The sequence below is a fragment of the Octodon degus genome, unplaced genomic scaffold, assembly GCF_000260255.1.
Source record: "Octodon degus isolate 3935 unplaced genomic scaffold, OctDeg1.0 scaffold00162, whole genome shotgun sequence".
In the NCBI taxonomy this organism is placed as follows: Eukaryota; Metazoa; Chordata; class Mammalia; order Rodentia; family Octodontidae; genus Octodon; species Octodon degus.
In genome coordinates this window covers 1,547,813-1,575,565 of record NW_004524738.1, presented here as the reverse complement: position 1 = coordinate 1,575,565, position 27,753 = coordinate 1,547,813, and the positions used below count along the sequence as shown (strand labels likewise).

Here is a 27,753-nt window from a genome sequence, read left to right as displayed (position 1 = left end):
CCCGACCTGTTATTTGTTATTATTTTCTGTTCTGGGACAAGGTCTTGCTAAGTTATAAGTTGCCTAGCCCAAGATCAAACTTGCAATCTTCCTTCCTGCCTCGGATTTCCTGTGTTAAGGAAACAGGTATGCACCACCATGCTCACCTTATTGGATTTTGTGGCAGCAAAAAATAGTGTCTTAGTGTGTTAATCAAAAATGCAGGCTGGGAGGGGCGGAGCACGCCTGTAACCCCAGCAGTCTGGAGGCTGAGCTAGGAGGATTGGTTTTGAGGCCAGTAGGGGCTACATAGTAAGTTCAATGTCTGCCTGAATTATATAGTGAGACACTGTCTCAAAACAAACAAACACACATACACCTGTAGATAAGTGAAGATCATTGAGTAGACTTGCATTTGAGCATTTCTTGGAAGCTTGTAGTGACTTCTTTTGAGGAAAAAGCTTTATGGCAGCAGCAGTGAAGTGTGAAATGGGTGGCGGGGGATGGGGGTGAGTGCCATGTCACAGGACGTATGTAAATGAAGGATGAATAATGAGGTGGTGAGAAGTCAGCAAGGTGTGTATTCATGTGCTTTGATACAAAGAGCAATGTGTGGCTAACAGGTGACACAGCTGTGGTAACAGTGACTCTCTTGCTGCTATGCATAGTGTCCCGGGACATCTGTCTTCACTCTACTCCACAAACTCAGCCAACGAGACTTGCCACGCTCCGCCTTCATTGTAGCAGCTGACGTCACGATGAATTGTTCTGCTGAACTCAGGCACGTCACACCTCGGTCTTCGTTAGTCACGTGTATTGTGGTCATTCTGAGACTTGGCGAATAGCTGGAACAGGGACCAGAGTTTTCCTAATGACTGTCCCAACACGCACTTGGCGGTCTGTGCGCTAGGCTGCACGGGTCCTTTGCAGGGCCTGAGAGCTGCACAGCACCCGCTCACCGCGGTCCTGCAGGGTGCAGCCAGCCACCTGCGATCACCACCACACCTTCCGCCTGTGAGAAGTCAAATGCATATCTATAAATAAGCTGAAAGTTTGTAGCTTCATTTAGTAATGATTTCAGGTAACCCAAAGAATTTCTGAGTTTTCCTGTTGTATCACATTGTAAAGAACTCATTCCTGATAACCGTTTCCTGTAGACTAAAATAACCATTTTTTGTGCATCCAGATCCCAAGCTAGGACAAGCGCCATCACTATGTTGTCAGGTTCTACACCAACATCTTCACAGAATTTCTCCACTCCGCCAGGACCTACGGCATTCTCAGGGCCTGCGTATTCACAGACTGATCTCAGCCCCACCACCTTGAGAAGGCCACTTCTTCAGTCTTCATTCTAATTCAGTCTTATTTTCAATACGTGCTGTCTCGTCTACTCTTCTTGGCAGATGAGTCTTCTCCAGAGGCGGGCTTCTCTCTTTTTTCTTGGGGGCATCACTTAATTAAAGCAGTTTGAAGAACGGCGAGACTGTAGGCTTCCTGTGTGGTGACTGTCTTGGCCAACGTCTGTGGTTAGATTTAGCTTATTAAGGGTGTGGTGGGTTTTACGAATATTTGCAAGTGTTCAGAGATGAGTTCAGCTGCACGTGGACAGCTGCAGCATTCGAGTGCACTGTAGGCAGCTCACTCGCCGCCCGGGCTCCACACTCGCCTTGCAGTCTTCCCACTGGCTCATGGCACCTCTCCCTGCCTTATTTATTTATTTATTGAGACAAGGTCTTGCTATGTCGTGCGGGCTGGCCTTGAATTCACTATGTAGCCTAGGCAGGCTGGTCTTGAACTCATGATGATCCTCCTGCCTCAGCCTCCTGAATGCTGGAATAACAGGTGTGCACCACCAGGCGCAGCTCTTCACTTGCTTTAAAATGGGGCCATCTACTCACTGTTGTAGTAGTATTTCATAACTTTTTAACAGAGATCTTTCTTTCTTCTTTCTTTCTTTCTTTCTTTCTTTCTTCTTTCTTTCTTTCTTTCTTTCTTTCTTTCTTTTGAGACAGTGTCTCACAATGTATTGAAGCTGACCTTGAGCTCACTCCGTAGTCCAGGTTGGCCTCAAATTCACAATGATCCTCTTGCCTCAGCCTCCAGAGTGTTGGGATTACAGGTGTGCACCATCATTCCTAGCTTCTCTTGCCAGCATGCACTGCACACACACACACACACACACACACACTTTTTATTTCAAGATATAGATTATTTTCTTGCCTCTCTAGCTCTAAATAGAATGCATACGTGGAAGTACTCCGTACTCCACATGTAAAGCAGGAAGGTAAATGTCACCTCTAATATTTGTGTCCCCTCCCCAAGCCCCTGACAATCAGAATTAAGATTCCGGCCTACATGTTGTCTGTATGTTTCGTTTAATGGAGGGGTCTCGTGCACAGATAATCCTCCACCCACCTCCTCCCCACCCAGGATTGAGCTCGAACAGTATGCAGTGTTTGCTAACCTACTTTGTGACTTTAGGAAGACATTTACGCCAGACATGGCAGTGCGCACTCGTAATCCCAGCACTCAGGAGGCTGAGGCAGGAGGATTGCTAGTTTAAACTCAGCCTGGGTAATTTAGCAACTTAGTAGGATTCTGTCTCTAAATTCAAAAAAAAAGGGGGGAGGTGGCAGAGAGCTAAGGAGGAGAATGCAGATCAATGCCTGTAAATGCTGAAATTGGAAATTGATCACAAGTGTCCGGGCAAGGCCAGGCCACGTGAGGCAGGCCATGAAAACAAGCTGTTGCAGCTCCTGGAAGGGTGAAAACAATGTGCCCCGGTGGTGGAGCGGTTCTTTTCCTCCCAGCTGGAGAGAGGCCTCCACTTGACCTCAGCTTTCTCATTTATTTTTCCATTCTTTCGCCATCCTTTCCTGGGGGAACTTTGAGAGCCGTGCAGGATGCAGCAAATGCCAGGGCCCAGGGTTCAATTCCTAGTTCTGTACTGCAAACAAAACCTCCCAAAAAACATGGAAGCCAGGCATGGAAGCCTGCAATCCCAGTGCTCAGGAGGCTGAGGCAGGAGGATCCTAAATTTGAGGCCATAGCAAATATAAGGCCTGTCTGGACTTCCTAGTGAGATTCTGTTTCCATACAAAACAAACACACAAAAAAACATTGTGAATAGCTTTCTATTTATTAAACATTCTTTTACATGCTATGCTCACAGCTTTTGTTATATTCTATGGATGTTTTGGCATTTATTTCCCTGGTGGATACTTAGCTTTTTAAAAGTAAGTTTTGTTGTGTATACCTGAGGTTCCTAAGTCACAGATAACGGTTGCACCACAAAAGAGCTTATTCTACTGAGCTATCTCCCTGGCCCTACAGAAGAGCTTAACGTCTGTCTCTCGTGTGGTCCCTTTTTGTAGCAAGAGCTGCTAAGTGCTACCTACTGCTACCTACTGAACAAGAAATCCCAAGTACAACACAACTGTATTAACCTCACTCCTCTTGTGGGTTAGATCTCTAACTCATTCGTCCCCCACATGGGCTAGCGTGTGTCTTAGACCCGCCTCTCCCCATCTCCTTCCTGTTTCCTTGCTTATCTCTGTGTATTTGACCCCTTTCATTTTTCGGGTTCCACACATCAGTGGGGGGGCAGCATTTTTCTTTCTGTGTCTGACTTGCGTCCCTTAGCATCATGTCCCCCACATCTGCCCAAGCATCTCTTATTTATGACTGAATTATACACTCGTGTGTGTGTGTGTGTGTGTGTGTGTGTGTGTGTGTGTGTGTACACTATGTTGCTTTTCCTTATTAACCCATCGATGGACATTTGAGTTGTTTTCATAGCATGGCTACTTCGAAGAGTGCTATAAGGAGCTCAGGAATGCAACTCCCTGTGTGACACAATGACTGTTTCAAGTCCTAGATCCAGGAAAGGAATCGCTGGGTCAGGCGGTGGCTTTGTCCTTAATTTGTTTAGAGATCTCTGAGCTGTTTTCTTAGGGCCAGTCCCTAGCTACATTCCCACTACAGCATCAGAGGTCTGCCCTGGAGCCTACTCCATGCCATCATTTGCTAGCTTGTTTGTTTGACCACAGCCATAGTCTTTGCTGGGAAGATGACACCTCGTGGTGGCTTTAACTGGCATTTCTCTTATGATTCGCATGTTGAGCACCTTGTCATAGTACTGTTGGCCATTTGTATGTCATATTTTAAGGAGTACTTGTTCAACTCTTTTGTTCATTTTAAAAGTACTTTCTTTGTTTTTTCGCTACTGAGTTGAATTTCTGATAAATTTGGAGAATTAATCCCTTATCAGGTAAGAGGTTTGCAAATTCTTTTTTCAGTCCATAGTTTACCTTTTAATTTAGTTATTTCTTTCCTGTGCCATGAAGAACCTTTTTCATTTCATGTAGTCCCACTTATTTGTTTTTGGTGTGAAAGCCAGGTGTTTTGATATCCAAAAAGTTACGGCCCTGGACAAGAGCAAGGGGCTCTTACCCTATGTTCTATTCTGGGAATTTTATGGTTTGGGATCTTACCACTTGGCCTTTAACCACTCTAAGTTGGCTTTTGGGTATGTGGGTGAATTTCATTCCAAATTTCCCCACTACATCCTCTCGGTACCCTTGTTGAAAATTAGTTGACCCTATATTTTTGGATTTATTTCTCACCTATCTGTTTTGAAATTTAGATTTTATTATTTTTCAAAAAAGTTAAAGTTTGCATTGGCACATGCTGGTAGCGCCCAGTGATCTCAGCCATCGCGGGGAGCTGGCATACACGTAACAGGCTGGCCTCTTTCCTGGGGTCTGTGTTTCTGTTTGTGCGTCAGGGCCACAAAGTTCGGTTCTATACTTCTGTGCAGTAATTTTAAAACAGGAAGCATGAGGTGTCCAAGTTTGGTATTTCTTTCTCAATGTTGTTTTGGCTATTTGCATCAGCGATTTAAGTGAAGTTAATTTCCTTTCTGGGGGAAATTGTGCTTTTCCCGTTCTCATGCTCAGCATTGTTGGGAAACAGAATCCTGCCACGCCAGCATTTGCCCGCTGCCGGTCACAGACACACAACTACTGCCATGAATTCAGGTTTCACAAGGCAATTATTTGCTTTAAAAAAATAGGTTCAGGTTCAGCCTGATAGCTCAGCGAACTAAAGCGCCTGCGTAGGCAGAGCGCAAAGGCCAGGGTTCATCCCTGTCGGGCCGTGTGGGCCCCACCCACGGGAAGCACTGAGACAGCGTGCGTGCCTGTAATCCCAGCGCTTGGAAGGCTGCACACAGGCGGATTACTATGCATCTGATCTCAATAGTGAAACCCTGTAGACCCTGCCCTAAATACAGAAAAGAAAAAAAAAAGATTCATACTTGAAATACTTCCCCAAGTCCCACGTTCCCTCCTCAATAGTACAGATACTTCTTGAGCTAGGATGGGATTATGCGCCAATAAACTCATCCAAAATTGAAAACATCCTAAATCGAAAAGGCACCGAGTGAACCTATCCCAGAAGATGGTGCGGCTTAGCAGCACCACGCGCTGCAGCCTCTGGCTGTTGCCTTGCGCTTGTAGGGCTGGCGTATGCCGCGGTGTGCTGTTGTTGCCTGACAGCTGAGCATCCAGGCAGAAGATCAAACTTCAATCTGAAGTCTGGTTTCGCTTGAATGCATGTCACTTTGGCGCCATCTCAGAGGCGACAAGTCCAGAACGGAATCATTGCAAGGGTGGAGACTTATACCCCCGGGGGCCTTGCCAAGTCACTCCTTGAAGTCAATCTTCGGAGGGCTGAACCATGTTTTGGGGTGTCCTGTTGAGGAACTTGGATTTAGCTCAAGGTTTTTTTGGGTTTTTTTGAATGAATTTAGTATAGGGTCTACAGGGTCTACAGAGTCTCACTACGTAGATTGGACTCATAGTGAGCCTCCTGTTTTCAGCTTCCCAAGCACTGGGATTATAGGCACACCCCACCACGACCAGTCTCAATCACCATCTCAGTGTGCCCCAGGGGGGTGGGACCAACTAGGCACTCTGGGGAACGAACCCTGACTGCTGTGCTCTGCCTAAGCAGGCGCTTTAGTCCACTGAACTATCTGGCTGGCCCTAGCTCAAATTTGTATTTTATCCCAAAATGATGCTGAAAGATTCATTGTGGTATATTTATTCTTATGGAAAGATAATTTTTACTTTTTTGGTACCCTAGTCCTGAGCATGTGGCTTTAGAGTACAGGAGTCACATCACCCATCACTAGGTGCTGCTGAGCTCTTTTCCACGAGGCTGTCATGCCTCAGAGTCCATCAGCAACACCTGAGCGTCCCCAGCCTTAATTGTCTTCATTTCTTTATATGAAACGAGATAAAAAACTACAGTGAACACTGAAAATCAATAAAGTCCTACAGTGAAAGACAGGACCCTCCCTCATGCTGTATCCCCCTTGCTTCAAGCACACTTGTGCCCTCACTCTGGCCGCTTTCTGGAGCAGTTCTGGCAGTGCTTTTTCTCTTTCTTTCTTTTTTTTTTTTGTGGAACTGGGGATTGAACTCAGGCCCTTTCACTTGCCAGGCAAGTGCTTATTCTACTGAGCTAACTCCCCGGCCCCGACAGTGCTTTTTCTTTAGCTGCTCTGTTGTACTGATAGTTGATTCAAAACATTCACAACAAATTATGCCAAATTAAAACGTTATAGTGTGTTCGTCACTCACCATAGTTACCTGCTCTGGCACAGTGTGTCTTCTAGCTCTTCCTGAAAGAAAAAAAGGACCACAAAAGGTCAGTGCTTTGACTCAGTTCAGGACGTTGAGGCAGCTACATCAGCACAGCTACACTCACTCAGGAAGAGGACTGGCTTCAGCATCACTTAAAACATGGCAAGAATGACGGGATAAGTGTGTCTGATGTGAAGGGGAGTGTTGGGGGCTTACTGGCCAGGTGCTGTGCAATGCAACAATTTAAAAATTTTAAGCATTCGCCATGTATTTAGATCACATGTCATATTAGATACACCAATGATAGATTGTCTGTTTTTCTGGAATAGATAATCTTAACCTTGTTCAGGTTATAACTATGCTATGAAAATGAGACTGAGTTCACATCAGAAGTGGAACCTATGAATTTTCTTGCACACACACACACACACACACACACACACACACACAATCTTAGTTAAGATTAGATACTAAAAACAGAACAGGGCGAGGGGTTGGAGGAGGTTTGGGGTTCACATTAGCAGAGTCTGACCAGGCTCGAATATGGGCCAGCTGTCCAAGGGAAGGTCTGATGCTGAGCGTGGTGATGCGCATCTGTATGCCAGCACTCGGGAGGCTGAGGCACGACAGCCAGTGTGAGTTCAAGGCCGGCCTGAACAATATAGCAAGACCCTGTCTCAAGAGAAGGAAAAGAAAAGACAAGAAACAGGAAGGCCTTGTGTTCACAGTGGCCAGGAACAGCTTGCAGGGCGGATGTTCTTTGCTCCGAGGGTGACGGAGGGCAGAGCCTTAAGCAGCCAGTTCTCCCCATCTGAATCCAGCCAGCCTTTCTTCTCCTCTCCTGCAGCCCCCCCACAAGACGAGCTCCACCCCAGGATTCTGAGTCTCGAGTGAGCTGGGCTTGGAGGAGGTGTACGCGGGGCTCCTACAAAGGCCCATGGGCCTGTGGGAGTCACCCTGCCTGCCTCTGCCTGAACCTGATCCCTCAGTGTGACTGCAGGGGCTGCTGATGGGAAGGAAGGACAGCTCAGGCCCACCCCCTACCCCGCAGGCCCTGCCACAGACCCCAGAGTCGATCAGAAGCCAGGCACAGCATTTGTGCAGCTCCAATTGTGCATTGTTCTCCCTGCCCCACGTCCCTAAGCCTGGCTGAGGCCTGTGATGGGACTGAAGGCAGAGGGCAGGACTCATGGCACCCCTTGGACCTGGCATGGTCTTGCCCGGCCAGCAGGCAACCCCTGAAGTTGGCTTCAGGCCCACAGGATGTGGAAGGGGGGCTGGGAGGTATTGCTGGGGGTGGTGGGCCCCACCAGCACAGCCTTAGCTCTTCCTCTTGTAACTGTGCCCCACCCCGTTTCTCAGAATCCCAACAAGTTGTTAAGGCTTCCCTCCAGCTAGCCAGCCGTCTGTCTTGTACGGAGGTTGGTGACGGCCAGGCCACATGCTGTCCAAGTCATTGAGCCAGTGCTAGCTGTGGATCTGCGGCCCCTGTGCTGATGCCCGCCCCTGGGGTGAGAACAGGGGCTGTGCCTAAGACCCATTTGAGTTGCTGAGCTGATGTTCCCCAGGTGGGCTTGTCCCTGTGGTGAGGCAAAGCACACATTCCCCAGATCCCCAGCCATAGTGGGGGCCAGAAGTGGGGGCCATTGGAGAACTGTGCTGTGGCCCCCTCGGCTCGGGAGGGGCCCTGCTTGTGGGAGCCCGAGGCCCTCGGAGCTGAACTTCATCCTCTGCTCATTTCTTCACTTAGTTTTTGGTCTCAGGCTCAATAACTGTGGCTGTGTGTATGTGGGTGGCAGCAAGGGCCCATCGGCTCTCCTAGGCCTGGACCCTGGTTGGTCAGGCGGGCACCAAAAGCCAGGCCTGCGACCTCTCTTGGGCAGGTACCATAAGAAAGATGGTGGGCCCTGGAGCTTGCTGGGTCTGTCCTGGCCACAGTGCTCTCGCTGTGACAGCCCAGGGCCAGCAGCGCACACAGATGGTGCTGCAGATAAGTTCATTTGAACAACATCAAGTTGCCTAAGGAGCCCAGCAAGGTACACGAGCCTGTAATCCTAGGGCTTGGGAGGCTGAGAGTGGATGATCTGAAATTTGAGGGCGGACTGGGCAACTTAGCAAGACACTGTGTCAAAATACAAACAAAAGTGAAAAGGGCTGGGAATGTAGTGCAGCACTCCTTGGGTGCAATCCCTAGGTACTGATAAATAACTGACAAACAAACACATGAATAAATGTATGGAAAGGGGCTGGGGGTGTAGCACAGTGGTAGGATACTTGCCTAACACTGAGTTTGATCTATAGCAATGCAAATAAATAGATAAAGCAAGCAAGCAAGCAAGCAAACCAGGCATGGTGGCATGTGCCTGTAATCCCAGCATTCGGGATGCAGAGGCAGGAGGATCATGCTTGAATTCAAGGCTAATCTGGGTTATATAGTGAGTTCACACATGAAAGACTAGATTCGTAGACAAAACATGATCCTGGAGAGCCAAAGCACAGCACAGGAGGGCAGGTGCCCTCTTACCAAGGTGGCAGCTTGCAGCTTAAGAGTCAGGTGCAGTGTGGCGGCATATACCTGTGACCCCAGCAGGACAGCCTGGGTAATTTAGCAACTAAGTGAGATGAGATGTGGTCTCAAAATAAAATAGAAAAGATTGGGGATCTTGCTCCGGGTGATGGCCCTGGGTTCATTTCCTAGAATCTGGGAATGGGGCTCCCTTCAGCCTGAGTCACACTGAGCTATGTGGTCCATAGGACTCCAGGTGCCAGTGACTCACGGTGATGCACGGAGGTTTCCCGAGAAGATAGAGGAAATCTCTTTGTCCTCCGCCACCTGCAGAGGCTGTGAACACAGAACTGTGTCTCTCTTTCCCTTTGACTGGGTGGTAGATTCAGATCAGCTCTGTAGCCCACGCGGGCAGGGGATCTCTTTCTGAAAACAAGTTGCCCACTCCCTCCAGGCGGGGGGGGGGGAAGGAGTCAGGATGAAAGGAAGTGGGGGCGTCGTTGTGGTCTTCCTTGTGGTCTTTGGAGCCCTTTTCCTCCGTGAACGCCCAATGGGAGCCACACCTGCAGCCTGTGTCTACTGCGCATGCCCGGTAGACACAGGCTACTCTCGGGATGGAGAGGCGACACTGTTGATCGCTTCCAAAGGGGAAGATGCAGGTGCTCCGAGTTTCCTCAGATAGTAAATCCATGTACCTGCTGCCTTGTGGCCTCTCACCCTCCCCCCACAACGGTTTCCAGGGTACAGATTTTCAGAAGTGCACTTTAGGAGCAAGCCTCTCCTATTTGGATATTTAAGTTCTTTTTATTTTTAAAAAATAACAATGAACCAGAGATCTCTTTTAAAATAAGTTATTTCTTTTTTCTAAACTTTTGTTCCTCCCCCATTACAAATGTAACCCCTAAGTGTGCCCCCCTCTGCTCAAACAGAAGTGGAAATTCCCCAAGGTGACTCCCCAGAGCGGCTTGAGTCCATCCTTGTAGACTTTTCCTACATTCATATAAATACGCCTACTCAGAGGCCTTGATATGCTACAGAGGAGAAAATTTGCAGAACAAGGGTAGAATTTTTCTTGTTTTAGGTTGGAATTTCTATATCCTACATATTATGTATTTTATGGATTATAGTCTATATATTTTAAAATTTGTTTTCTTTTTTTCTTTTTTTATGATTCATCCTGGTTTATTCTAGAAAACTAAACAATCCTTCAGCCTGAAATTCAGTTTTCTTTTTTAAAAGGCATGTGTGGCATAACTGGGAAGAAAGGGGAAGCATTAAATACAGATTTTACAGATTTTTGTGATGTTCTATACTTGGATTTTTAAGGCTATAGCTCTTTATTGAAGTGCAATCTACATCTATGTCCGTATTCATGTATAAAACCCAACACAGAGGGCAATGACTCTTACAAACTGAACACATGCACATGAATAACACGATGTCCCCCAGACTTGCTAGAGAGGACCTTGCACCAAGAGTAACCACATCCCTACTTCTAGTAACGTTGTCTCTTTGAGTCTTAACAACCACCCTGTACTGTGCCGTGCATTAAATTGTATTCAATTGAGAATAATCCATAGAGATGTTGTCAAAATACATGCACATGTTATGGCCACCACGATGTCAACACACATGGACCTAGAGCATTCCAGAAGAGCTGCATAAGCTCCCTGCATAATCTGGCTCCTAATTTATCTAACTGGCTCCTACTGCAGGGCATTTGGGTCATTTCCAATTTTTGATTAGTAAGCAGAACCGAATGCGACAATTGCATGCATGTTTCTGTGCTCGATTTAAGATAAATGCCTACGGGTGGACTTGCTGCCTATCTAGTAAGAAGATAGCTAGGTTGATTTTTTTTTTTTTTTTTAAGACAGTGTCTTGCTTATGTAATTCAGGCTGGCCTTGAACTCATTAGGTAGACTAAACTATCCCCCCCAGGTGATCCTGTTGCCCCAGCTTCTGGGGTGCATGGATTACAGGCTGAGCCTGGTGTCTGTAGCCACAATGGCCCCCCAGACAGCACTAACTTGTTCAGTTCTTTGTTCAACACAAAAGCAGGTGCTGGTGCAGAACTCCTCACCGCAGCCCCCAGTGCTGCCTTCTGACCCAGCCCCACTTGAATGAATAAACAAGTAAATGTCATTACAGAGACAGCAGCTGGGAGATGCCTGGCGCGTGCCCTGCTGAGACACAGGGGACCTGAGGCCTGCTCTTCCTTCCGCTGCAGCCTGGGTATGAGCAGTCGAGGCCTCGATCCCACCATTTCCCCACCATTTCCCCAGCAGGGCCTGCACTGAGAGCCCACCCTGACAACATGCCCCAGATGAGCCTGGTTCACCAGCCCTGAGCCCTCTCCCCCTCTCCCCTAAGCCTTGGAGGAGGCCTGTCACCTGTACTTGGAGCGGATCGGCAGCAAGTGCTTGCTTTGTGAAAAGCAAACTTCACTGGCCTCTTCTGGCCCGCCACCCTTCACACCCAATTCTGTTGCTATGGCTGTACCTGGGGTGCTGGCAGGTGGCCACGAAGCCCCTGCTCCCTGGAATGTTTTTACACTCTGTGGCTGCCGGAGACCTCTGAACACAAGTTTGCCCATGCTCCTCTCTGGGCTGCCAGGAAAAACAGGGCAGGCTTTGTTCTCCTTGGGCCTACAGCTTAGGCTGCACCGATTTGGGGCTCCCTGGCTGTTGGTTCTCAGGGCAGGGGTTAAGATGAGGCCCAGGGGCCTTTTTGGAAGATGGGGTTGTCCTCTACTCCCACCCGGCTCATCAATTTCTCCTTGCCTGTTTCTTTTTCAACCGCTGAGGTTGAAAGCTGACAAATAAGCAAATGGACAGAGGCCCCGAAGCTTCCCCTCTCTTTGCTGCAAGGCTGCTGGGAGCCCAGGAGGCCTCGGGCCCTATCCAGGGAGCAGTCCAGACAAGGAGCAGATGGCCATAGGTTGCAGTGGGGGCCACAAGTGCTTCCTAAGCCCTCCAGCCTCCCCACACCCACAGTGTGATCTGCAACACTTGGGAGGGTGGTTACTCAGGATCTCAGATGCAAAGGGGACCCCCAAACTTTACATTTCTACTGAGCATCAATATCTTCCTTTGCTGTGGGTGAGCTTTTGTTCCTTTTTGTTGCAGAAGCCATTTGCATCTTTAAACCAAGATTTTATTTTTACTACTGAGATATTTTCCTAAAAGGACAGAGTGGGAGAAGTATACAAGCTCTGGAGAGAAATTCCTTCCCCAGCCCCAAAGGAAGGCTGGGGGCTCCCAGGGATGCTGGGAATTCCCTCCCAGGAAGCCTTATTCACAAGCAGCCTCTTGGGGAGGTAGTCATTCCAGCCCCACCCTGTAACAGACCCAGGAGCCAATGTCCCTGACATCCTAGAGCAAAGCAACTTTCAAAGATGTGAGCTGTGTGGCCACCACCAAGGTCCCAGCCCACCTGGGAAGGGCACAGGAACCAAAGGTGGTGACTTTGGTGCTATCAGTCCTCCAGCACACTTTGCGAACCTCCTTGGGGTTCTGGAGCCTTCTCTCTGGTTCTCAGTGGTGAACCCCAAGGGCTCCAGTGCGAGGCCCCCAGAAAGAAATCACAGCAGGTAAAAGCAGGCAGCTCCAGCAGCAGCAGCATTTCCATCCATGAGCGTGTCCCCTTCTTCCTCCTCTGTCCAGATGTTGCGCGTTCCCGACCCAAGGCTCTTGGGAGCAAGCTACCATTAGCACTGTCTCCGCTCATCTGTAGAACCTGGAAGCAACAGCAAGTTGTAAGACCCCCCTGTCTCCAGGCAAAGGATACTGTATGTCCTGAAACAGAGGCAGGTAGGTCAAAGAGGATGCAGGACTCTCTTCCACGTAGGCTAGGGCTAAGACTGCTATGTGAGCATCTTTAGGGCCCATTTTAATCATTAAAAAAAAAGTTAAAATAAAGGAAGGAAAAAAAGAAAAGAAAAATCCCAACAATAGCAACAAAAAATTGCCAACAATAGCAACAAAAAGCCAGCCCAGGACTGGGCTCTGCACACATTGCATCTGGCAGGACCAAGACAAGTTCTCCAAAGACCACGGTAAAGGACCACGAAGATGCATGTGGTACAGGGTCTCACTGCGCAGCTCAGACTCGCAGTGATCTTCCTGCTTTCAGCCTCCCCAGCACTGGGATTACAGGCATGTATCACCACACCAAGTCTCTGTGGCTGGCTTGGTGCGTCCAGGGTGGGGCTGATCCAACATGTGGTGCTGGGGATTGAACCCCAGTCCCTCCGCTTGCCTAAGCAGGTGCTTAGTCTGCTGAGCTATCTCACCAGCCCTTCTACTTACATTTTTTATCTCATCCTTTATTAGCTTTTATCTTTAAAATGCAGCCAGTAACATCCATAGTGTGCTAAATAGCTCACTGTGGTTAGTGACAACCATTTTTAGTTCATGGACCGGAACCTTCCTTAGGAAAATTTAGATCTTTGAACTTTGATGATGGTCTTAGGGCGGGGGGCTTTGTAGGAGGGCTCAGGTGCAAAACTGCATATGCACAGGGTCATTTCTCTGAGGAGAGGGTCCCCAAACTGGCATCAGATCAGTGGGGAACAAGTTAAGATGCAAGGGCGTGATACAGAGCTCAGGTGATGCCAAGAGGGGCAAACTCTCCTGAAAAAGTCACTAAGGGGAAGGTTTTAGATGGAAGTTCCTGCAGGTCTAGCCTGGGGCAGGTACCCTCTCATTATCTATTAGGGAGGGGGCAGTTTTTAAGTCAGCCCATGAGGCCACCATTTACTTATTGCAAATCATCATTGAGGCAGCCAGTTCAACAATCCTCTATAGCAACATAGTGTGCATAATCCAGCATTTGATAATCACAGTTAATGCAGAAACTACAATTCAGCTTCAAAGCACATTTTGTTTCTTGATTGCTTGGTCTCCTAGAGTTCACTTGACTTTGCATAAGCTCATGCTTTGACCAGACAGGATAGAACCACATGCTCTACAGCTGCCCCAGTGTTTTTGCAAAAGCCAGGAGGTTGGTACTGTCACCTCATTTTACAGATGTAAAATCAGAGGCTCAGAGAGGTGATGTCACTCACCAAGAGCCACACGGTCAGTGAGCAAAGAGCAGAATTCAAACCCAGAACTGCCTCTTGCTGGAGCCAGAACATTTGACACCAGGCCCTGTTGCCCTCTTTCATTAAGATGCTATTCTTTTATCTTCCCCAAACATGTCCACATTGGTTGGGGGTGTTTTCTTTCTTTTGAGACAGTCTATCTATGAAGAAGTTCAGGCTGGCCTTTAACTCACTATGTAGCCCAGGCTGCCTCAAACTCTCAGCAATCCTCCTGCCTCAGTCTCCCAAGGGCTGGAATTACAGGTGTGCACCACCAAATCTGGCTGGAATGGGGGGTTCTGAGGATCACGTGAGGGAGGCAGATGTGAAACAGTCTCCCCTGAGGAAGAAAAGCAGATGCAAGAACATTGGGGAGGCCAGGGCCAGGGTCCTAATCCTGGAGGCAGGAGCAGCACAGCCTCTGGCAGCCGCTGCTTCCACTGGGGTCTTCAGGGCACAGGGACCTGGGGGGAGTTTTCAGTCCCTGGGCTTTGAGGTTCAGTCTGTGGCTTTGCTGGCTCCCGGGCCCAGGCAGGGTGGAGGGCAGTGGATGGGATGCTGTGGGCTCCTGGGTAAAGCCTGACCCAGCGCTATAGAGTGGGAGTGGCCACATCCATGGGAGGTCTCAGGGAACCTGGGTCCCCCTGGTGCTCTGTGTGCATAGGCTGACAGCGGTGGGCAGCAGGGCCAAGCACTGAATCTCACTTCGTGTTTGCTAAGGAATTATGCGGTATTTTGTTTAAATCAGCCTTTCGTGAGCTCTGCTACCTCCTCTGCTGAGGACTGTACAAAGTTGACACGTGAGGCTGTGCCCAGCAGCAGAGGCTGGGCAACTGTCACCGGAGAATGATGTAACACTCACTGTTTGATGAAGCGAAGCCGCGCTCTCCTCCGCAGGCCTGGAAGAGCAGAACAAAGGCAACATCAGCTGCTGGGGACCCTGGCACAGAGCCAGAACAGGGAAGCAGTGGGGTGGGGGGCTAGCTGAGGCCTCAGACCTCTTCCCAGGCCAGGCTCTGCCAACCCCTCTCCCATGTTATCGCCTTCTTTCTCACTGTCAACCTGTGATTGTGGTACTACTACTACAGTTATATCCACTCCACACTTGGGGACACTGAGTCACTTGTCCAAAGCTGTGGGGCTACTAAGTGGTGAATCAGGATCCCCGAGGATGCAGTTACCAGAGTCTGTCCCTCAGCTCCCTCTGCCCCTTCACAGCAGGTCAGATTGAGAGGTCAGGCAGGCGACAGATCTTCCATGGGACACGGGGAGGAAGCAGCAGCTCTGCTTCCTTTGTTTGCAGTCTGAGGACTGAACCCAAGACTTTCGCATTGAGCTACGTCCTGAGCCCTTTTGATTTTTTTATCTTGAGACAGGCTCTGGCTATGTTGCTCAGTTGCCCAGGCTGAGCTGGAACTTGCCACCCTCCTGCCTCAGTCTTTCAGAGCGCTGGGATCACAGACTTGTGCCCCTGTGCCACCACGCTGCTTTACTTACATCTCCAGCTCACCCTTTATTAGCTTTTCTCTTTAAAATGCAACCAGTAACATCCACAGTGTACTACATAGCTCACTGCGGTTAGCGGTAACAATTTTTAGTTCTTTGGGGAAAATGTAGACCTTTAAACTTTGATGATGTTCTTAGAATGGGAAGCACAGGTCCCCTGGGGGGCTCGGAAGCAAAGCAGTGCGTGTGTACTGCTTCATTTGTCTGAGGGGAGGGTCCTCATTGGTCACCATATGTTCAAAGGGGAACATGAGCCCTAATAGCTGGCCTGGTCTCTGGCCCTCAGGGTCCCCCCATTGTATATGAGCCAGAGGTCGGGTGTTGCTCAAGGTAGAATGGGTGAGCAGGGCCAGCCTAGGTGCCCCCTCTTCCCCCTCCTGTATGGGGAGGTCGAGGAGTGCAGAGCCTGGGAGCCCATGGGGGAGGTGAGATAAGCCTGGAGCAGCCAAGGGCAGCAACCAGCCTGGGTTCTCTGTGCCCTGATGGGAAGGACCCTTGGGGACACTGCTTCACCCCGGACAAGCTCTCCTGGGTGCCCGGCCCCCCAACACATGCTGCACAATGGGCACTCTGGATGGGGTACACCCTGCCATACCCCACCTGGGAAACACAGCTGCCGAGGCCTGAGTTTGGAGCCAGGTCGATAACATGGGGGCAGTAGTGCGGGGCTCAAACTTAGTTTGGCCCGGCTGTGGACTGTGGTCTCTGATTGGGGAAGCAGGGCTTTGAGTCGGGGGTGTCACTCAGTGGTACAGTGACAAGGCTCAATCCCAGCACCCCCAAGCCCCAACAGAATCACTTCCAGAACTATCTTGCATCTCGGGTGCAAGTTTGGAGCAGGCTGTCATGCACTGTGCTCATCTAGAAAAAAGAAAAAAGCAACACCAGGGGCCCCTCAGGCAGCAGATGAGGCCCCGAGGCAGCCCAGGGAGGGATGACTCACAGTACAGGTGGACGGCCACGGCCAGGGACAGCAGCAGGAGCAGGGCGCCGCCCACCAGAAGGCTGAGGGTAATGAGGCCACAGCGCAGGCCTGGAAGAGACACCCATGACATGAGCTTGATGCAGAACATATAGACTCACAGACAGGCACAAGAAGAGGGTCCCCAGGAAGGGGCAGCCAGGGCATGCCAGGGATATTTTGCCGCATTTCCTCCTCTGCCTCCTTTTTTTATTCTGTTCCCCATGACATGTCTTTTTTCCCCCTCTAGTTTATTTTTTAAATTTAATTAATTAATTAATTAATTTAGAGACAGCGTCTCACTATGCATCCTAGGCTGGACTTAGACTGCTGGTGATCCTCCTGCCTCAGCCTCCTGAGTGCTGAGGTTACAGGTGTGTACCGCTAGGCCTGGCTCCCTTGGCATTTCTTGACGCCAGGGGCTCTGAGCAGGTAAGAGTTGGCAAACCTGCCAAGGAGAGTTTCGGGCTCCTCAGGCTATTAATCCCAATGACTTGAAAGTGCTGTGGCTAGCGGCAGAGTGTGGCTGGGTATGACCAAATTCTTGGATGGCTACATAATCCAAGCTGTTCCCCTGTGAGGCATGATTGGCTTTTTGAGACAGGGTCTCACTATACAGCCTGGCCAAAGCTGGCCATGAACTCACAGAGATTCTCCTGCCTCAGCCTCCCAAAGGCTGGGATTACAAGTGTGTGCCAGCATGCCCAACAGGGCAGCAACTTTGGATATGCAGGTATCCAAGTGTGTGGCTGTCCCCAGCTATATATTCTGCAAGGGAGCTGAAATCCCTGCGACCTTCATGTTCCCTGGGCCACGTCACACTGATAGCTTTCCTCCAGTGTGAGATCTTTCTCCCCTTTAGGGGTACAGGCTGCTGAAACACCTGTCACACATGTGTCCTGCTAATTCTTGGCCCTCTGAGCTGTCATGACTGTCCTTCGAAGTCATTTTTGTGGGCCCTTCAGATACCACTGAGATAATTTTATGTAAAAAATTTCACATCTCACATCCAAATTTTAAAAATATTACTTAAACTCAGGAGCTACTTATATTCAAAAGAGGTGGACAATGAGATTTTTTAAAATCTACTTATTAAAAAAATTAAAGTTCACAAAAACTGCAACTAGGAAGGGGATAAGAGATGGAGGGGGACAGGAAAGGTGACATAAAAAGCACTCAGGTATGTTATGTACGTGCATCAACTCTTTAAGATGAATGTAACATGGATGTAATAATTTACATACTAAAACATGTACTAATAAAAATTGAACAATAAAAATTCTCTGGGTGTGATGGCAATGGGAAGCTGAGGCCGAAGGACTGCGAGGAATTTGAGGGCAGTTTGAGCTACACATTGAGTTCAAAGCCAGCCTAAACTACAGAGTGAGATGCTGTCTCACAAAAATAAAAACTAAAACCAGACAACCCTTCCGAGCACACCACGGTATCTTCCCACAGGCAAGCGCCGTCCAGAGGCAGATACTGAGTTTCCGAGTTTTCCCGTGTACGGGTCCTGGCTGAGTTTTGTTGTACTCAGTGGGAATCTAGTACGTACAGCGGTGGATGCTGAAACAGGAAGAGCCCTGTCCACTTCAGATTCCGTCCTTGACAGGGCCTTTAGCAAACATAACACGGACTTCCTCTGCTGCCCACTGCATAGCACCCCTTAACACAGGCCCTGGATATCACTGGCATTTTAGTTTTCCCAGTCCAGAGGGTGTGTGTGTGTGTGTGTGTGTGTGTGTGTGTGTGTGTGTGTATGTTCATTCTCAGATTATTGTAAGCCTCCGCCTACTGCCTGTTTTGGCCTGTGTGTGCTGTTTCTCCTGTGGGAGTGCTGGCTGTCCATTCCTTTGCCCAATGTGCATGCTACTTAAGGGCCAGGGTTTACATTCTCAGTGTCCCTGTCCTTGTCTGGTGGCCCCTGGGCTCCAAAGGGTGTCCCACTGAGCAGTTGCGACTCAAAACCAAGGACAAGGCTGCAGATGAGGGAAGGCATTTTGGATGTTAGGGAGGGACAGCGTTTCACCGTGGTCAGCTCAGACCTTCATCTTGTGTGGAAGGAAGGAAGGAGGGAGGGAGGGTCTCACCACTGTGTTCTTTCTCACTTTGCAGTTCGTAAACATGAGACTCAAGGGCCCTCTGCCTCTCTCTGTCTACAGTCCCCATCTTAAAGGACCCACAAATCATAGTGCCACATGAAAGAGGCCACGCTGAAAGCTCCATCAGCTCCTTTTGCCAGCGAGGCAGGGGCAGAACAGGGTTAGTGGTGACTGAGGCTGGGGTGCGGATGGGACCAGCCACAGACACACAGGTGACAAGGTGTCCTGAACGTACACTGCTGATGGCTGCATGACCCGTGGGTTCACTAAACTCCCTGAGGCTGCATATTTGGAATGGGGTGTAGGCCACGCAGATGATATCAGCAGAGGATATCAGGTCAGCAGAGGATAGCGATGGCCACAGGGCAGCAGGGGACCATCCTTGGAGGAGGGCCAGGACAGAGCTGGTGGCCAGTGAAACCACTGCAGGCCCCCAGGAGCAAGGCGTTGATTCCGGCTGGCTTCTGCTGCAGTCCCATCCTCATGGCCCAGTGCTATTTGTGTCCTTTAAATTATAGCCTGAAATCCATTAGGTGAAGTTCTTGGGGCCTAATACGCTATGAAACAAGATCAAGTTGCTTTTCTGTTCATGGGCTGTAATCTCTCCCCTACCCTGCACTGGGGATGAAACCCAGGGTCTTTACACTAAAATATATCCCCAGCCCTTTTCTATATTTTATTTTGAGACAAGATCTCACTAAGTTGCCCAGGCTGGGCTCAAATGCTCAGTCCTCCTGCCTCAGCCCCTCAGAGTGCCGGCATAGAATTTCCTTTTCACTTTGACCTTCTGCGGCAGCGCCAGATCCTTAGTGCCCAGGTCCCGTGAGCCCCCAGCCCCCAGATGCTTCAGTCTTCTGGATTTGAGGATGGAGCCACCCGAGTGGCACAAGCAGGCGGGGGCTGCCGCTTGTGGTTTGTTCTCTGCGGAGCAGCAGATGGCACTTTCTGTTTGCTACCAAGAGCCTTGGGGGGTTGAAGTCAGTATTTTTCCAGAAACGCATCAGAGCTGGTGGGCTCAGGGGAACATGTGTCCATGTGCACACATCTGTGTGTGTGTGTGTGTGTGTGTATGAGCGTGTGGCAGTAGGTGCTTACAGCGCAGGGGCAGGTCTGTGTGCTCACTGGCACGCGTCTGGAGCCCCGTCCTGCGTGCCAAGTGTCCTGAGTGGCAGCAGCGTGGAAACATGGAAAGGCTGCTCTTCGGGGTTGGAGCCTTTGTTTTGTAACAGCTTTGCTGAGACAGATTTGCGCATCATGAAGTCTACCTGTTTCGAGTGTACATTTTAATTTTCACTTTTCAGCATTTCAGAACCACTACCATAAGCTAGCTTCAGAACATTTTTGCCCCCCCTCCGGACCGACACCTGGAACAACAAGGGCCACTTCTCATCCCTTCCCAGAATGCCTTCTGGTCAGGCAGCCACGCCTCGGCTTTTTGACTCTGTGTGAGGTCCTATTCCAGACATTTCATATCCACGGAATCATACAGTGTCTTTGTTGTGCATGTGTAATCCTGGGGCGTCAACCCAGAGCCTTCTCACTGAGCTACGGCCCTCTCCTTACTTAAAAAAAAAAATTATTTTGAGATGAAATCTTACTAAACTGATGTTGTCCAGGCAGGGGTTGATCTCACGTTCTCCTGCTTCAACCTTCCATGAGGCTGGGATTATAGGCATGTGTCACCACGCTTAGCTCCGTCCAGTGTCTTCTGTGACTTGCATAGAAGTCCACGGGTTCACCCAAGCTTTCACATCTGCCAGGGCTTCACTCGCCCTCGTGGCCATGTGGCACTGCTCCCTGGAATGGGTCACACATCTTGCCAACCCGTTCACGAGCTGCTGGTGGCATTTAGTAGTTTCTACTCTCTGGCTGTGACGAGCGGTGCCGCTGGGAGCTGCCGTGCGCAGGCGTTTTTGGGAGACAGATCCTCCTCCAGGTTCCGTGCTGTGAAGACTTGTGAGTCTGACCCTAGCGGCCTACGTGTGGCTGTCACCCTGTGTCCTTTCTGAGCCTGGAGCTGGAGGAACTGCCTACAGACCACCCTGGACCAGGACATTCAGAAGAATTGAGGAGGCAGGCAGGGAGGGTCAGGGAACTCACCTTTCTGGGTCCCTGGGCTGGGGGGCTGGCACTTTTTCTTCTTCGGGGTCGTCTTCTTGGTGGGCTGGGCGGTGGTGGGCAGGACGTCAACTGCAGAAAAAGCAGACGCAAGTCTCAGCCAAGGGTTAGTGACAAACTGCACTTCACCCTAGTGCTGCAGTCCCAAGACCCATCGCTCCCGGGGCTGCTACGGGACCTCAGGTCACAGAGCAGGGCAACTTTCGCTTCAGGCACCCGACTCTGCTGTATCTGGGGCCTGGACATGGGGTCACTTGGTGTCCCGGAGAGAGAAGGTCTTGGAGCCATAAGCAGAACAGGCCAATGCCTGCGACTAAGGCACACAGTAGTGTCCCTTGGGACAAGTGGTTGTGCTTTTCTATGTCTCAGTTTCCTCAGCTGCTCAAAAAAGAGGACTCCCACTTCCTTCTTGGGGTTGTTGTAAGAATTAAAATGAACAAGGCACCCCAAAAGTGTGCAGTGGCTGTGGGTTCCCACAGTAGAAAGCCTGGAGTTGAAGCTGGGATCCCCTACACTGCACCCCTACACTGGAGGAGCCCAAAGGGAGGAAGAGGGAGCTCTTTCTGCACTGCAGTCCCATGTAGGGTGCCAGCCGGGGGCTGTTTCCCTTTTCAGGTGTCCTTAAAAATCTTATAATCTAGAGCTTTCCAGGGGTGGTGATGGAAGCCTGTAATCCCAGTACTCAAGGAGGCTGAGGCAGGAGGATCACAAGTTTGATCTCAGACAATTTACTGTCTTTGTGAGACCCTGTCTCAAAGTTTAAAAGGTGGGCTAGAAAGGGTGGTAGTGGATATAGCTCCATGCACAGGCACTGGGTTCAATCTCAGTAGTGCAAATAAAAGATTTAATACTACAGAGCTGGAGGAACCTCTAGTCTCAGGTGTGTATTTCAAAGGAGCAGAACAGGGATGAGAGGGCTGGACCTGAGGCCTCAAAGTACCCAGGGCCTCTCTGTCTGGTCACCCTGAGCCAGGGTGAAGGAACCCAGGGGCAAGAGAGGTAGCTAGCAGACTGGTCATCTCAGGCTGGTGTCTTCCATATCCTAAGTGGATACTTTGGATGGGTGCAGGGGTTCATACCTGTAATCCCAGCAGCTTGGGAGGCTGAGGCAGGAGGATTGCTGTCTGTTTGGGGCTAACCTAGGGTACATAGTGAATTCAAGAACAGCCTGGACTATACAGCAAGACCCTGTTCTACAAACACAAACAAATAGATGTCTCGGCCTATTCTCTGGAGCCTTCTCTGCATGGTGAAAAACATGGGCTGTAGTGGGCTCTTTACAGAAAGAACCATGGAACTGGAATGAACGTATGCTCAGCTCCCAGCAAGCTGGTGGGCAGTGCCAAGCCCTTCAGGCTCAGCCTACTGGCCTCGACAACTTCCGGGATGGGCACTACCACCGTCATTTTATCTACAAGGAGGGCTGGCTCAGGGGCTGAGATAGCTCACCCACATGAGGAAGCGCCTGACCCGCAGTTGGATCTGCGCCCCAAGGCTTTGGTTCTACAACCCACACTGCCTGTTTTCCTCGCTTTGCACAGGCTGTGAAGTTCCTGGCAGGGTTACACCCCAGAGGTGGCCCAAAGGTTGGTAGCCATCAGGCCTCTGAGAAACCACCCTGAGGGAAAATTGACACCAGGTGAGGCCTGAGTGTGCCAGGAGCCCGTCCCCATGGGGAGGGGGTGTCACTGCTTGAATGAACACAACCCCAGAAGTGCTTCTCTTTGCCTCATTTATTTATTTTTTTGAGAGAGGGTCTCACTATGTGGCCCAGGCTGTCCTCAAAATCACTGAGATCCTCTTGCCTCAGCAGGAGGTGCTGGGATCGGCCTCCCAAGTGCTGGGATTATAAATATTCAAACGTATCCTGGGTAGGATTACCACACCCAGCCTGGTATGGGTTTTGAATGCTTCTTGGCTATAGTCAGGTCCCCTTGCTTCCTCTTGACTCCCCAGTAAAACTCTCCCTCTGTGTCCTTGAAAGTGACAGGCACGCTCTGCCTCCCTTCCTGGCTGGGAGAGGGAATGGTTCCAGGGTGCTGGCAGGGTGACAGGGAAGCCAGGAGTGAGTGCTGCAGTGGGAGGTGAGGTGGGGAGAAACTTCTAGAATTCAGCTGTGCTCATTTCCTGATGTACCCTGTGGGATCTGGGGGAACAGATGCAGCTTTGGAGAGAAAGCAGCAAACACAAACCCCAAAGCTTCAGTTTCAATACAAGAAGAACCAGTGGGTCCCACCCTAGAGGCCCCCACTTCCCATGCTCCACGATGCAACCTGAACCCTGGCACTGTTGAGAGGCGACACAGCCTCTAATCTCCCTGTCTTCCTTGCTGCACTGCTGGCCCTGGTGTCCCTGACATTCCCTATGCTGAATGGTCTAATTTCTGGGGTCCCTTTGGGAGATTTTGCCACAAGCCCTTCCCAGCCTCAGCAATGGACTCCCCACCCTCCAACCAGTGGAGCAGCCCCTTGTCACAGGTGTGCACACAGCATGTGGCCAAGCTGAAAAAAGATGCATTGGATAGACAAAATATGCATCGAATGCTTGTATGACAAAAAGGAAGCTAGGTGTGGTGATGTACATCCATAACTCTAGCAGTTTAGGAGGCTGAGGTAGGAGGATCATTGTAGGTTAGCGCCCACCCTGGGCTACATAGTGAGTTCAAGGCCAAGCTGAAGTATATAGCGAGACCCTGTCTCTAAAAAACAAAACAAAACTTCAAAATAAATAAAACAGGAGTCATAATGTACTCCACAACAGAGAAAGTGGCAGCAGGGAGATGGCCATGAGCAGCTCGTGCAAGTGCTTGGCTGGGTGATCTTCAGTGCTGGCTTCCTGTTAGCCCCAGGAGCACGGCTGTCGGCCAGCACTGGGAGCAGCGCAGCCTCAGTGCCAGGCACGCACCTGGCACCTGCAGATGCTCAATGCTCATTTTTTTCTTTAAGAAAAAAAAAAAAAAAACCACAAAACTTTTTTGAGACAAGATCTTACTATGTTTCTTTTTGAGACTGGCTTGATGATTATGCAGCCCAAGCTGGCCTTGAACTCATGAAGATCTTTGTGCCTCAGCTTTGTGAGCGCTGGGGCTATAAGTGTGCACCACCGTGCCCAGCCTTTTATTCCCATTTCTAGCATAGAGCTGAGTTCTTTTTTTGGTACCAGGAATTAAACTCAGCACTTTGCACTTGCCAGGCAGGCGCTTGTGCCACTGAGCTATCCCAGGCCCTTGAGTCTGGCTCTTACCCACACTCAGGCTGGTTCCTGTTCCGAAGTTCAGCTCAGGAGACCCCATGGTCATGCAGAAGTAGACACCGCTGTCCTCAGGCTTCGTGTGTTTGAGACTGAGAATGAAGCGGGTGGTACCCCGAGAACTCCAAGACAGAGTGAGTGTGCCTGGTGTCACGTTCTTGCCGTAGGCAGTGTTTTTGTTCAAATCCTCAGAGACCAGGAACTCGTAGTAGCTGTCCTTGCCAGGGGCCTGGCGCTGCCTCAGCCAGTAGATGCGGACGTTGTTCAGGGGGCCTTTAACCTCGCAGTCCATTGTCGCCTCTTGGTTGGTCTGCAGCACCAGGGAGCTGGGAGTCTGCTGGTGGTGACTGCTGCCCTGGAGAGCTACAAGTGCCAAGAGGTCAGGGACATCAGCTGCCAGTGACAGGGCCTTGGGACTCACAGGGACTCAAGTTGGCCCTCCCCCAGGAGCCGTGCAGCAAGGCTGGAACTTATCATGTCCAGCTTGCATTTGTACACTATGTCCTTAGACACCTGCCTTCTGGCTTTGGGATTTTTTTTCTCTTCCTTTTCTCTTTTTTCGTGATACTGTACTGTGATGTTGAACTCAGGGTCTTCATACTGAGATCCATCCCCAGCCACTGTTTTATTTTTCATTTTGAGGCATGTTCTTAATAAATTGTTAGATTACCCAGTCTGAGCTTGAACTCAGGATCCTCCTACCTCACCCTCCCAGAGTGCTGGGCTTACTGGCGTGCCTCATCATGCCCAGTTGGCTTTGGGATTTTTACACCCATTACACAGATGAGAAAACTCATGCGTGAAGTTATTTGTTCTAAGTCACATTTGCAGCTAAGAAGTGGACTGGGATTCAAACTCCAGGATCCATAACCTGAAGCCAAAGCTGGTTGCCTTTCACCTCACCAGCTGCCACTCAATGCAGGCGGTGCTCAGAGCAGCTGCTGGAGCCCCAGGGCAAGCTGGACAGGGCTGCGACCCAGGCAGAACACAGGGCTGGTCTAGACAGCCTGAGAGGACCAGCCACTGTTCGGACCAGCTGAAGGAGCTGGCTGTGGTAGGTGCAGTTGAGGCCCACTAATCTCCACCCGAGGATGGACTGGTCACTGGGTCCCCACACCCCAGAAGGACAGATGCCCCAGAAGCAGGGCTGGGAGTGTGTTTTCACTGCAGGTAGAAGCTTTTAGCAGGCAGGAGCTTGATCATGAAAAAATCAAAGACTCACAGGTCAACCTTGACCGAAGCCTCTGCCCTGTACCAGCTACGATCTTAGGCAGGTCAGAGACTCCATCTACTCCTTGGGAAAGGCAGGGAGCTTGGTGATGTCCTGCTTTCAGATTTGAAAGAAATGAAAGGAAGCTGGGTGACCCCAGGCCTCTGGGAGGATGAGGCAGGAGGGTGGCAAGTTCAAGCCTAGCCAGGGCAACCTAACACACAGCAAAATCCTGGCTCAGGAAATGCAAAAGGGAAGGATGGGCTGGGGAAGGAGCTCAGTGTGAATGCCCGGGTTTAGTTTCTAGTACTGAAGAAAAAGGAAGAGAAAGAAGGAAGGGAACATGAAAGGAGACCTAAGAAATCACGCTGCAGGCCAAAGCACCATGCATGGGTAAGTCCTATCTGCTGACTCGGAGCTTGGGCTAGGATTGCTCCCAGCACCTAACGAAGCCTCCAGGACAAGCCTCAGAGTGAGCCTTTCCATTTGGCTTGGAGCAGAGGGAGGCACCAAGAAGGTAAAGGGTGTATGTTCAGAGCTGGTGGCTCCTGGTGGCCTGCCTGGACTAGGTCCCATGAAGTAGCTCAAAGCTTGCGACTCCACAGCCCCAGCTGCCCATCGTCACCTCACTTTGGCTGGGCTGCTGGGGCTCCTCCTTCCTCCGAGCCCCCAGACACCACAGCACCTTCTCAGTGGGGCTGGGGCTCACACGGGTCTGGGTCACTGACCTCTGGGGTTCATAGATGGAGTGGCCAGGTACAGGGCATGCACTGCCCCGTTTGATCCTCACCAAGCCCAGAGGCGGAGGACTGTTTACACTGCTTCACTCCCCAGAGGCTGGGGACAAGGCCAAGGTCACACAGCCCAGGGCGCAGAGGATTCAGTTTCAAACCCAGTTGTGAACCGGGTTCCTGGCTTGCAGCGGGACTGAGGGAACCTGAGACCTTTCATGGGGTGGCCCCAGATTCGGACACCTTTCTCAGGAAGCCCTGAGGTGGCTCCCCACAGGTTGGCTGGTCGTGAGTGCCCTTTTCCTCGCCTGGCTGAGGCTCTCTACCCTGCCCTACTCTGTGCAGGCCCAAGCTACACGGGAGCCTTTCCTCCAGCGAGCACCTGGCTCGGGCCAAGGCCGGCAAGACCTGGCCAGAGTCCTCCCGACCGGCTGCACAGACACTTCCGGGAAGTAGTAGTGTCTGCGGGCCTCTCCGCTGGCTTCAGGATGGAACTAGGATGGGGAGCCTTCCAGAGGCGCTTTCCCTGCGGGGACTCTGGATAAGGGCACGTTTTCTTCCTCTGCAGATCTTTCCCGGAGTCTCCTTCTCCCCCTCCCCAGGTGCCTGGTGCTGGGGCTCTCAGAATCTCTGAGCAAGGACCTCACCTGTGAGCCTTTCCTCTTCATTTTCCGGGACCCGGCCTGCCCGGCACATACTATGTGTCTAAGGCTGGCCTCTGGTCTCAGCAGTATCTTTTATTTATTTATTTTTTCCTTTTCTTTTTAGATGGTCTCAAGAAGTAGTTCAGGCTGGCCTAGAATTGACTGTGATCCTCCTGCCTCAGCCTTCTGAAAGATGGGATGACAGGTGTGCCCCAGACACCGTTCCTAAAGTCCCCACTCTCTCGGTCCTGCGTGACTCCCCACCCGGCCTCCCCAGCCGCCCCTGCCGCAGCGCGTCCCCCAGCCTCACCTGCGAGCTTCTTCACGGCTACAGTAACGGTCACAGCCACGAGGAGCCAGAGCCGCGGCTGCATTTCGGCGCCGGGTCACCTGCGGTGCTGGGGCTGCGCCGGGTGTGCCGCTCGGATGGGCGGGGCGGGGCGGGCGGGGCTCGGGGCTCCGCCCTCTCCCTCCCCGCGGAGCCCACCAGGACCCAGCTTTGGGGTGCCTCACGCGACAGCTGGGGACTCCGGAGAGGGATGCGGGCTGCACGCTGCACTCTCGGGTTTCCTTGGGAGAGAGGTGGGAAGAGGTGGTGTGGGGCGGGGACACCAGGGTGGTAGGGCGCTGGGAGGCCTCGGGCTGGGCCGCAGATGAGCTCAGACCTCAGGGTCCCCAGGGGGCGGGGCAGTGACATCCGGCCAGTCAGCACCGCTAGCCCAGCCCTGGTGAGCGGAGGGGAGGGGTGCGGAGTCGGGGTGCAGAGCAGGTGGGCCGGAGGACACCCAGGGTGGGCAGGGGAGGGACACCGTCGCCGGTAGCGCCCTCCTCCTGTGTCCTTCTCATCCAACTTCTGCTCCCAACCGCCCGCAGTGTTGCAGGCAGCCTGAGTTAGATAAAAATATTGTAGGCAGTTAGACAGGGTCAGGCCCTCGAAGGAGATGACAAAGACCAGACACCTTACTGGGGAGATGCTTCTGGTGTGAGCCAGACCTAAAGATCAAACAAATG

General features: G+C 50.9%; 1 protein-coding gene and 1 pseudogene across 1 annotated transcript; both read right to left on the bottom strand.

The window, feature by feature from the left end:
* The window catches only part of LOC101570344, a 9,664-nt pseudogene extending 7,183 nt beyond the window's left edge, over positions 1–2,481 (bottom strand).
* Positions 2,482–12,309: 9,828 nt separating this feature from the next.
* Positions 12,310–27,138, bottom strand: Cd8b (CD8b molecule). The gene is made up of 6 exons (XM_004642786.2): positions 27,053–27,138; positions 24,152–24,520; positions 20,891–20,980; positions 16,671–16,760; positions 15,084–15,120; positions 12,310–12,873 (listed from the first exon to the last, which is right to left on the bottom strand). The coding sequence occupies exons 1-6, from the start codon at positions 27,114–27,116 to the stop codon at positions 12,861–12,863; spliced, it is 663 nt and encodes a 220-aa protein (XP_004642843.2). The 5' UTR covers positions 27,117–27,138; the 3' UTR covers positions 12,310–12,860.
* Positions 27,139–27,753: the final 615 nt, after the last annotated feature.

Bases quoted from the DNA above. Each gene is read 5' to 3' on its own strand.
- Cd8b (XM_004642786.2), bottom strand. From the start codon at position 27,116: ATGCAGCCGCGGCTCTGGCTCCTCGTGGCTGTGACCGTTACTGTAGCC. The intron at 16,761-20,890 runs GTGAGTTCCCTG...TGTCTCTTCCAG, and splicing joins CAGCCCAGGGACCCAGAAAG to GCCTGCGCTGTGGCCTCATT. The intron at 15,121-16,670 runs GTGAGTCATCCC...CTGCTCTTCCAG, and splicing joins CGTGGCCGTCCACCTGTACT to GCCTGCGGAGGAGAGCGCGG.